This window comes from Ailuropoda melanoleuca, chromosome 13 (assembly GCF_002007445.2).
Source record: "Ailuropoda melanoleuca isolate Jingjing chromosome 13, ASM200744v2, whole genome shotgun sequence".
Lineage (NCBI taxonomy): Eukaryota > Metazoa > Chordata > Mammalia > Carnivora > Ursidae > Ailuropoda > Ailuropoda melanoleuca.
In genome coordinates, this window is record NC_048230.1 from 46,550,589 (window position 1) to 46,561,048 (window position 10,460).

Below are 10,460 nucleotides of genomic sequence, written 5' to 3' on the forward strand. Positions count from 1 at the left end.
GTTGCTTGCTCCCCCCGCCACAGGACGGGGGCCCGGGAGGGATATTCCTCGGGAAGGGGCCCCGGCGCGCGGGGCTTGGCAAGGCGCAAGGCGCAGCAGCAGCCCCCGGTGCAGCGCTGGCTCCTGCGCCGTAGCCAAACAAAGGCTGCTGGCGGACTCAGGACGTGAGNGCTCTCACGTGTCCGTGCGCTGCTGCCGGCTTGGGGGCGGGGCGCGCGGAGGGGGCCGGAGCGCCAGACACCTGTTGGGGCTGCTAGGTGCGTCTGCCAGACACTGGCGGCGGTGGGAGCGGCTGGCGTGGCGGCAGCCAAAGGCCCTTTGAGCCAGGAGAAAGGCTTTCTCGTTTTCTGAACGGATGAGGAAGGGCTGTCCAAAGGCCGGATTAGGGCTGGGGGCCAGCAGGCGGAAGGAGAGCGAAGAAATTCTCCTTCCTCCCTTTGGGGCTTGGGAGGACCGGTCGGAAGTCTGGAAGTACTGAATCAAGGCTCAGGGTCTCACGGTGCCCCGAGGTCCCCACCCCTGGGTCTTCCCTCCTGCCCCCAAGTCCAAAGGACTCCAGTGGGACTGGAGGCTCGGCAGGGGTTGAAGACCAGGGGCAGGGTAGAGGTTGTGCCTGAGAGACAGGGTGGAAGGGAGGGCAAGGTAAGACTTGCCGGTCCCAGGAAAGCGGCTGCTGTGCAACCCTCCGGTCCTGCCTGTCTCTCCACTGTGGTGGGCTCAGCCCGGGCACCCGTCCAGCCATGGCCGACCTTGGCCCTACTCTCCCACAGGAGCCTTCTGCATCCCACTCTATGTGCCCTACGTGCTGACCGGCCGCTGGCCCTTTAGCCGGGGTCTCTGCAAGCTGTGGCTGGTGGTGGACTACCTGCTCTGCACCTCGTCTGTCTTCAACATTGTTCTCATCAGCTACGACCGCTTCCTGTCAGTCACCCGTGCAGTGAGTCTGGGACGCCGCTGCCCGTGTCCAGTCCTGGGCGGGGGGTGGTCAAGAAGCGGCCACAGCAGAGGATGGCCATTCCACACTGTGGGCGGTACCAGGTGAGCCTGGCCCCTGCTGGCCTCACACCTGACATCCAGGGTACTCTGTGGTCAGCTGCCCACTCAGGAGCCAGTTGCTGTCGGTAGGACGGGTCCTGGGACAGGCAGGAGGCGCTATCTGGACCTGGCCTCAGGTGTTCCTGAAGGAAGAGGGACAGTTCAGCCTCCACAGTTCAACAGGTCCAAAGTTCTAAGAGCTGAGGGAGGATCTGGGCTAGAGGCCCCTCGTGGCAACCCCCCACGCACACGTGTGCACGTATGCACAAGCGTACCCCAGGAAGTCAGGTATCAGCTTCTGGTTCCACAGGCTTCCCTTGGTGTGAGTGGTTACCCTGAGTTAGGGATGCTGGACCGCCTGGCCTTCCCACGTCACTGTCACTGCCGTGCGGCCAGGGGCAGCAGCTGGAGCACCGGTCTCTGCCTTCTCATCCCCTCTTGGTGGCTCTACCAGTCACTCTGAGCGCCCTCTGCTGGGACCTCACGTGTGCTAGTCTAGAGAGGCCACGGGACAGAGGGCAGAGCATGGGTTCGAGGTCAAGCCCCAGCTCTGTCCCCTTGAGCCAATCCACCTGTGTTCTCCGCCTCCCGCCCTGAGCCTCCAGGAGAGCGAGGACAGTAGTGGAGCTGTTGAGACATCCAAGAGGTGCCAAGCACGCACAGAGCCTGGCGTTTGGTGGGTGGTGGTCAGTGGACAGGGGACAACGGCAAGACACCCTCAGGACGCTCGCCGCTGGCGGGGGTAGCGCACAGGCGGTCTGCAGAGGTGGCACTCGGGGCTGATCTGAGGGAGGCTCTCCGACTGTAGGACCCATGCGGCGAGGGCAGGGAGGCCACGCACAGAGGCACCGAGGCCCAGAGGCTGCCGGCGGGCCGCGGGGGCGTTGCTCCCAGCGGCACCGTTGCTGCCGCCGGGGCCCTTCCCTCCTGAGCCAGCATCTCCCACGGCAGGTGTCCTACCGGGCCCAGCAGGGCGACACGCGGCGGGCGGTGCAGAAGATGGTGCTGGTGTGGGTGCTGGCCTTCCTGCTCTACGGGCCGGCCATCCTGAGCTGGGAGCACCTGTCAGGCGGCAGCTCCATCCCGGAGGGCCACTGCTACGCTGAGTTCTTTTACAACTGGTACTTCCTCATCACGGCCTCCACGCTCGAGTTCTTCACGCCCTTCCTCAGCGTCACTTTCTTCAACCTGAGCATCTACCTGAACATCCAGAGGCGCACCCGGGTCCNCTCGGGGGCGGCAGCGGCGGGGGCGCTGCGGCCTCGCCCACCTCCAGCTCCGGCAGCTCCTCGCGGGGCACAGAGCGGCCGCGCTCGCTCAAGCGGGGCTCCAAGCCCTCGGCGTCATCCGCCTCGCTGGAGAAGCGCATGAAGATGGTGTCCCAGAGCATCACCCAGCGCTTCCGGCTGTCGCGGGACAAGAAGGTGGCCAAGTCGCTGGCCGTCATCGTGAGCATCTTCGGGCTCTGCTGGGCTCCTTACACACTCCTGATGATCATCCGGGCCGCCTGCCACGGCCACTGCGTCCCTGACTACTGGTACGAGACATCCTTCTGGCTGCTGTGGGCCAACTCGGCCGTCAACCCCGTCCTCTACCCGCTGTGCCACTACAGTTTCCGACGAGCCTTCACCAAGCTGCTCTGCCCCCAGAAGCTCAAGATCCAGCCCCACAGCTCCCTGGAGCGCTGCTGGAAGTGAGCTGGCCCTTCACGGGCACCTGGGATGCTGGGGCAGGGCCCTCCCACTGCCACGACCCCTCGAGGCTCTGGTTTCCTAGGCAGTCGGCGCCGCCATCTCCCTCCCGGCTGCCCCCTCTCCCTGGTGGGAGCCGCGCCTTGTCTTCGGCCCACCCTAGATGCCATGCCAGTATCTCTTAGACCACCTGCCTGCGGTGGAGGCAGCTCAGTGGGCTGGCCAGAGAGGCCCTCGCTGCCTGACCCGGAATGTGGACGCCCGCCCCGCCACCCAAACCCTAGCTCCACGCCGGGCGGGGCCGTCCCAGCCTTGCTGCCCACCCTTCACAGACGGTCTGATGGCCAGTGGTGTCCGCCCTTTGCACAATTACTGCTTGGTGTCCTTCCCAAAGCGAGTGATGGGTGTGTGCTCCGCGCCCCGTGACGCAGCAGTTCGCCCCGCACGCGCACACACCTGCACCCTCCCGCCTCCGCCCAGACGAGCCTGGGCCACTGGCTCTGCTGCTCTCTGTCCCCTGCTTAAGCCCAGGCGCCCGCTCCCTCACCCCTCTTCCCTCCAACTCCCTCTGCCCCCAACGCATCAAGTGCCCTCCAGAACCTCGCGGCCGTTCTCCGCTCTTCCATTCTGGGTGTTTCAGGAAGACGAAGAAGAAAACACGTCCGTGAACTCCATGTTCCTTGGCTGTTTAATCAAGAGAGACAAAACTGCTGAGGAGCTCAGGGCTGGATTGGCAGGTGTGGGCTCCCACGCCCTCCTTCCTCGCGCGGCTGCTTCCGGCTGAGCTGTGCCAGCTGCTTCTGCCCACCCCGCCCCCGGGCTCGGGGTGCTGGGCCCTGACTGGAAGCTCTGAGAGGGGCCCGAGGGCCGGACGCCTGCTTGTCCAGGAGGCTGCCCCTTCTGCTCTCTGCTCAACCAGCTTCCTTGGGCTGACGGTGGGAGGGGAACTGGCCATGCCCCGAGGGTCCCGAGGCTTGTGGGCGCAGCCCGAGGAGACAGGGCCCCGGGGACGCCCAGGGGAGGGGCCGTCCGCCACGTCCTGTGCACCCTGTCGGCGCTCTGCATGCCCCGCTCCCCGCGTGCCCGCTGCACTACCCTGCAGACTTTGAGGTCCACAGTAAAGCGTATTTTTTTATCGGTGCTGATTCCTGAGGACTTCTTGGGGGGGGGTGTGGACTGAGCTCCTGTACTTCAGTGGGGACCCCGGGGAGATATGAGACCACCCAGCAGGGCATGAGGAGCAGCTGAGGAGCAAAGGCTGGCCTGGCCTGTCACACTAGGTTTGATCCTGATCAGGGACACGTGCCCCAGCAGTGTCCCCCTCCACGCACGCCTGTTTAGGAGGGTGGCGTGGTGCTAGGAGGGGCTCAGTCCAGCCTTGAGAATACGATCCGTAGCCCTGCACCCCGGCCCGGTGCAGCCTGCCCGTCCCCCAGGACTGGGGTTCTCATCCGTCTCGGCCATGATCTTTCCCCTGCAGAGCTTCCAGGAGGCGTGGGGACTGGAGCTGAGCCCCGGGGGTGGAGGGAAGGGATGGGCCCAAGGAGGGGCGGCACCTTGGGTGGAAGAGCCGTCCTGGGAAAGGTCTGGAGTCAGGCCTGAGGGCAACAGAGGGGGACAGGGAGAAAGAGAGGATGGTGCCGGGTGAGCATGGGTCCAGTGAACAATCTGTCCTTGCAGTCTCCACGGAGGGGACAGACACTGCTCCCAGCCCAGGTGGTCAGTCCACCCAGCACAACTTCGGGGAGATACAAACTTGGGTGGGTCAGAAGCCACCTCCTCCAGGAAGCCTTCCTTCCTTTCCAGCCACTAGAGCCCTCCCTCCCTGACTTTGTGTTCTCTCCCTACCACGTTGGCCCTGCTTCTGCAGGACTTCAGGCAGAGCCTGTCTCATGATGCGCTCTGACAGCCAGATGCCACCCTCTCCACCCTCCAGACACAGGTCAGCAAACTGCTTCTCACCACTGCAGAGCGAAGCTGTTCACAGCAACATTTAAAAGCCTTCCTCCTCCAGACACCTCTCACCCCACAGCTGTATCTGCACCTTCATTTCCCAAACGCCCCAGAAAACTTCCTCCAGAACCCTCAGCCGGCACCCCTTTCCCTGCACCCTCTCTCCTTCCACCCCCAGGGACCCTCTGGGCAGGGCTGGATGCTCTTCTTGTCCCCCTCCTTAGTGGCCAGAGGGAGGCATGAGCCTGGGGCTCCCCTCTGGGGGCTGGGCGCCGTCACGAGCAGAGGTCAGAGAGGGGGCAGCAGGAGAAGTGGTGGCAGACATGGCGGTGTCATCTGCGAGGCCCAGAGCTCAGGCATGCCCTGTGGCACAGCCAGCAGGCTAGCCACTGGCCTCCCTGCTGGCCCCGCAGGACCTGGCCCGGCCCCCCAGCAGGCGTCCGTCCCTGCAGCCCAGAGCTGTCTGGGGAAGGACAAAGGAGCTGTTCTCTGCAGCGGTGGGCGCCTCCGTGCCAACCGCACAGCCAGAGCCCTGGCTGCCCCTCCGCCCAGCCCTGCTAAATGGCTACAAATTGGAGGATAAAAGCGCAGGCTTTCAAGCAATTTTGTCTTCAATCTCTGGAAACTGCTGCTCGCCGTGCTCCTGTGCGAGGATGGAGGAGGAGAGAAGAAAGACACTGAGTCTATTGGGCCTGAGTCCCGCAGCAAACAAACACGCCGAGGGGGCCTTTCTCCTTGGACTGGACGTGCTGGGGGGAGAGGCAAATCCGGCGGGTCCAGCCTCTGCAGGGTCCACCCATGCCAGCGGCTGTTGTTTATTGAGCACCTACTGTGTGCTAGGCACTGTGAGGGGTGCCAGGCTGCTGGGAGGAGGTCAACAAGCAGCCGATAAGCAGGGCTGTCCCCACGGGGCACCAATGGTGCAGGGGTGGAGAGGAGGGGTGGCCTGGCTCATTAGGCGGGTGGACGGGGAGCCTGTGTGAGGAGGCGGCGTGTCGCTCGTTCATCTCGCAAACATTCATTGACCCCAGCGGTGGGGTGCTCCACGAGGCAGCGGGGGCCATGCCGGGGACCTAAGGAAGAGCCCGTGGGAGATGCGGTGCCCCCGGGATCAGGTTCTGGGCATGTGCCGGGTGAGGGTCCCTCCCAGGCTGGGATGAAGACCCCACGTTTTCAGGGCGCCATGCGGGCACCCCCCATTTTTCTACAAAAGGCCAGGTTACCCAATGTTTCCTTTGAGGAGCCAGGGCCATGGCAAGGGATGGCTGGGGCCTCTCAGGCAGGGCTCTGGAGCCCTGCCATGTGGGGTAGCCATGTGGCTCTCTGTCCTCCTCCGCCCCCATCCCATGCTTACGCTTGTGGCTGGGCTCGTGGGTGCGAAGAACCTTTCCACCAACATTTGCCGGAGCACCTTCTGTCCTCACAGCCAGCCCACGAGGGGTGCTCACACTCTCCGCTTGGCAGATGTGGGAACCAGGGCTCCAGAGGCTGGAAGACTCACCCCAAACCCAGCAGGCAGTAGGGGCTAGGACTCCATCCCTCCATTCCACTGGGTTCTCCCCTGGGCACCACGGAGACAGTGCTGTCTGGAAGGGGTTCTGGGAGGCTTGGGACCAACCTCAGCTCTGTTGATCTCAGCACAAAGCATGGACTGAGCATCGGCTGTCTGCTCTCTGCTCTGCTGTGCACGAGGAGCTGAGCAAGTCACACCCGCCGAGCCAGCGAGTAGGGCAGAGAAGGGAGAGGAGGCAAGGTGGGCTGTCGAGTTGGAAGTCCCAATGCCCAACTGCCCAGGTCAGGCAGGAGGCCGGGGCAAGGGGACTGACCCAGCCTGCCCGGCGGATCTGTGTGGAGGCTGGGACTGAAGCCAGGTGTCCTACGGGAACACCTAGCCCTCTCTCCTGCCTGTCCGGGGTGGCTGGCCCAGTGGCCTCCCGGGCTGTCCCCTCTGAGGCTGCCCCCTCCCTGGAGGGAGCACAGCTGGTGCGGCCAAGGCAGAGGGAAGCCTCTTCAAAAGCTGGGAAGACGTTGCTTCCTGGTGCTGTTGTCTGAGCGCCTGGATCCAGCCTTGCTTAAAGCTAGTGCCCGGACTCTGTTTCATGGTCACCAGACACCCTTTTCTTCTACAGTTGACACAAGGCAGGATTTTGCAAAGTGACAGAAAATGTCTTGTCCGGCCATATTCGGCCCAGGCCGGCATCCCTCTGTCTTGGGGGCAACGGATCATTCTTGCCCATGGGAGGCCTGTGTCTCTGATTAATAAAAAATAGGGAAGTGAGTTAATTACTTAGTAACATGATAATTAGTTGTTTGTAATGTTATGGGTAGGAAAGCAACCTTTCAACACATTGATCAGGCTCTGAGGGTAGAAAAGTCAGGGGGCTGAGGCCACCTGCCTGTGACATCCTTCCGGTCCACGGGGTGCCATGCAGGGATCTGACCCGGCCCTCTGCTTGCCTTACATCTATTCACCAGGGCACCCCGGACGGCACTCAGCATCCTGCCCCCGGGGACGCAGGCAGCTCGCTGTGAAATCTGTCTGATAGGACTTTCTCGGAGGCGCACAAACATGCAGGAGTACCCCTTGCAGACCCCGTGGCCGCCCGCAGCCGGGGCAGAGCCACAGTCCGCACGCACCGCGTGCCGCCCTCCACACGCCGCACCCGCGGTCAGGTGTCAGTGGTGAACCGGGCACAGCGAGGGAGTGTCCGTAACCACCGATGACACGAGACACTGTCCCGATGTGAGGCGATCAGAGTGGTGTCAATGTGGCCTCTGGCTCTGAAAACACCTTCTCGTCCTGTGTCCTGTGCTCACCCTCCTGTGAGGACGGGATGAAGTGACGTGAGCGCCGCGGGCGGAGACGCAGCGGGAGGGTGCACCTGACCTTCTGGCCGTGCGTCAGGGGGACCCCATCACGGAGTCCGCGGGTGAGGGGGCACGCTGTCTCCTTCAAAAGAAAAGGAGAAGGGAGAAAGGAGAAGACACTTTTGGGTGTAAGGAGAGGAGGTGGTGAATGGCACTGGGCTGAAAACGCATCTATGACACTGCAAACTCACACCCGTCTCCAAATTCAAACATGACACATTTCGTGATCTTTAAATGCTTCCCCTTCAGATGATGATGATCTTCGGAGAGTCCAGCAAACGCCGGCTCCTGGCTAAGGTGTGGGAGCTGGGCCCACTCAGTGGGTGGGGAGGCGCCTGCCTTCTGCCCTCCATCCTAGGCCGCAGCCTGGGCTGGTTCCCCAGCTTGGTAGAACCACATACTCCTGGGAGGCCAGGACGGGGGCAGGTGGGCCCGCTGTTTCCTCGCTGGCCCCTCCCCGGGGCTCCCAGGGCTCATCAGCTTTCTTTGTCAATTGAGGCTCGGCTTTGTCCCAGGCCCACCAATCCGTTAATTCATACTAAAGTGTGATGGACTGATTCTTCCAGGGAAAAATGGAGATTTACATTTTAACAGAGGGCAATCTTGAAGTCCAGGTGAGTCATATCCTAATGCAGGTATTTTGGAGAGGAGCATGTAGTGACTGGCCCAAGTGAACTTTCCTGAGCTCCTGCTGCCTGCTGGGCCTTGAACTATACACTGACTTCACCAAGCGTTCCAGGTCTATCCAGCTGGGAGGTCAGAGCCCTTGGACGAGGTGCCCCCCCGACAAAGCGGGACAGTGGTTCTGTGGGAGCCACCAGGCTACGGGGACCTATTGGGGTCACATGGATGTTTCCTGGGGTCAGAATTGGGCCCTTCAAGATGCCCCCTTTGGTCAGCTGTGGACCCCAGACATTCTGCGGTGGTCCCTGTGGGTCAGCTGGTACTGGGGCAGGCCCAGGGTGGCCCCTCAGAGTCACTTGGGAAGGTACCCACTATCTCTGGGAGGGGGTAGCTGCGGCCGAGGCCACCTCAAGTACACCGGGGCACCTGACTGGGAGAGGGCAGCCGGGGCTGTCCTGACACAGGCAGGGTGGGGAAGTAACCTAGAACATGCACTTCTGGGGTGGGGCATGGCCCACTGGGGGAATCTTCTGGCCACCCTCCCTACCTGGGGCCTCCCCTGGCCTCTGTCAGCTGAGGGCCTGTCCCTGGGGCTGCGAGGGGACTCCCTGAAGGATGTGCCAGGCAGAGGGTGCAGGAGGGAGCCCTCCTGACCCCACGGTGGGAGAGCAGAGTGCGAGCTTGGCAGGTCTCGGCCAGCATGGGCAGTGTGGAGGCCAGGAGTGGGTGGGGGAGCATGAGGTGGGAGTCTGCACCTTCCTCTGGCCCTGGAGATGGGCCTGCAGCTAACCTCCCACCTGCCAGGGGCTTCCCTCTAGGGGTTGGAAGAAGGCAGTGCCCTTGATCGGGGGGTGGGGGGTGGGGGAGACTGCAGGGTGCCCCTGCTCCCCTGCAGCCCTGGGCCATCCTCTCCCTGGCCTGGCCTGGCCCAGCCCTTCAGCCCTTTGGCCCTTCAGCCCTTCAGCCCTTCAGCCCTCCGTCCAGGCCTCCCCCCCTTGCCACACCCCTCACTTGGGGCAGACAGATAAAAGGCAGGAGCCCTGTTATCTGGATTTCAGATTCGCAACAAACAATGCTTTCATGGAAGTGTATGGAGTTCTTTGTTGTGGATCTGAAATTCAAATCGCATCTGGCAACCCTGCCTGTCCTTCTCACGGACACAGTGGGGGAGGGGATGTAGGGGAGAGTTCGGCTCTAGGGAGCCACCCAGCTCCATGGAAAGGACTGGGTGGTTGGGTGGGGGGGGCTGGACCCCTGGATGTGCTCCCTGGATTACCCTGGGTGGGGCTGAAATGAACAAGCTTAACACCCCCAGGCCAGGCCAGTGGTGACCCTGATGTCCTGGGCCTTACTGTCCCCACTGCACAGAGGAGGGAACCTGGGTTGGCGGTGGGGATAACACAACCCCCTCCCCTCCGCCTTCAGCAGGGGCGTTACTGCGCGTACCCCCAGGGCTGAGAGCCACGGGTACAGTAACAGACCATGGCCAAGGTAGAAATCAGTGATTTCCTGGCCCTGGGAGAAATATTGGTACCCATCAATTTTTTGCAAAGACTTTCTAAGGAACCAAATGATCGCAAGCCGGAGACTACCCAAGCACTCCATCTGTGGCCCCCGTGGCCCCCAGGCAGCCCTGGCTGTGCCCTGTGAGTTTGGGGGCCTTGGATTGTGGGATCACAAGGTACCGTGTGGGCAAGGTCACTGTGACTCCCCACAGCCTGTGTGGCACTGCGAACACTGGGCCAGGGGGCCAGAGGGCCCCGTCCCAACCAGCTTTCTCGATACAGCTCTTCCAGAAGCAGCCTTGGGTGGCGCTGACCATCTGAGCCCACGTGGCGGTAATGAGAATATGAACGCTGTCGGCAGCAGACTGGGGCGTGCCCAGAGGACCCCCTCCATGGACCCATTTACCCTCACGGTGCGCTTGCGTGGCGTCCTGGATTCGGGAAGGACATTCCCCGCAGAAGCCTGGCGCCAAGGGGTGTGCGGGCTGTGAACTGATTTGTTATGTCTTTTTTTTAACCTTACGTGCGTCTGCTTTTAACAAGCATTTATCAGGCGTGCCAGGCACGGTGACAGTCCCAGATTCCCAGATACACAGAGGGGACAAAGCAGGTCTGATCCCGTGGTCTCCACAGAGTTTGGCTGAGAGCAATGGCTTTTCCAGTCTTTTCTGTTTTTCTTTCCCTTTTGAGGTTGTTGTGGATTCATATGCAACTGCAGAACCGACAGAGATCACGCATGCCCTTCAACCAGTCTCCCCGTGGGCGCTGCGCAGAGCGACCGGGG

General features: G+C 62.4%; 1 protein-coding gene across 1 annotated transcript in view; it reads left to right on the plus strand.

Annotated features, from left to right (window-relative positions):
• HRH3 (histamine receptor H3) overlaps positions 1–3,980 on the plus strand; it is a 27,074-nt gene extending 23,094 nt beyond the window's left edge. The window contains 4 exon segments of the mRNA XM_034641571.1: positions 24–257; positions 663–937; positions 1,987–2,260; positions 2,263–3,980. Of these exon segments, the coding sequence (XP_034497462.1) occupies positions 24–257; positions 663–937; positions 1,987–2,260; positions 2,263–2,732 (1,253 nt within the window). The 3' untranslated portion in view covers positions 2,733–3,980.
• Positions 3,981–10,460: the final 6,480 nt, after the last annotated feature.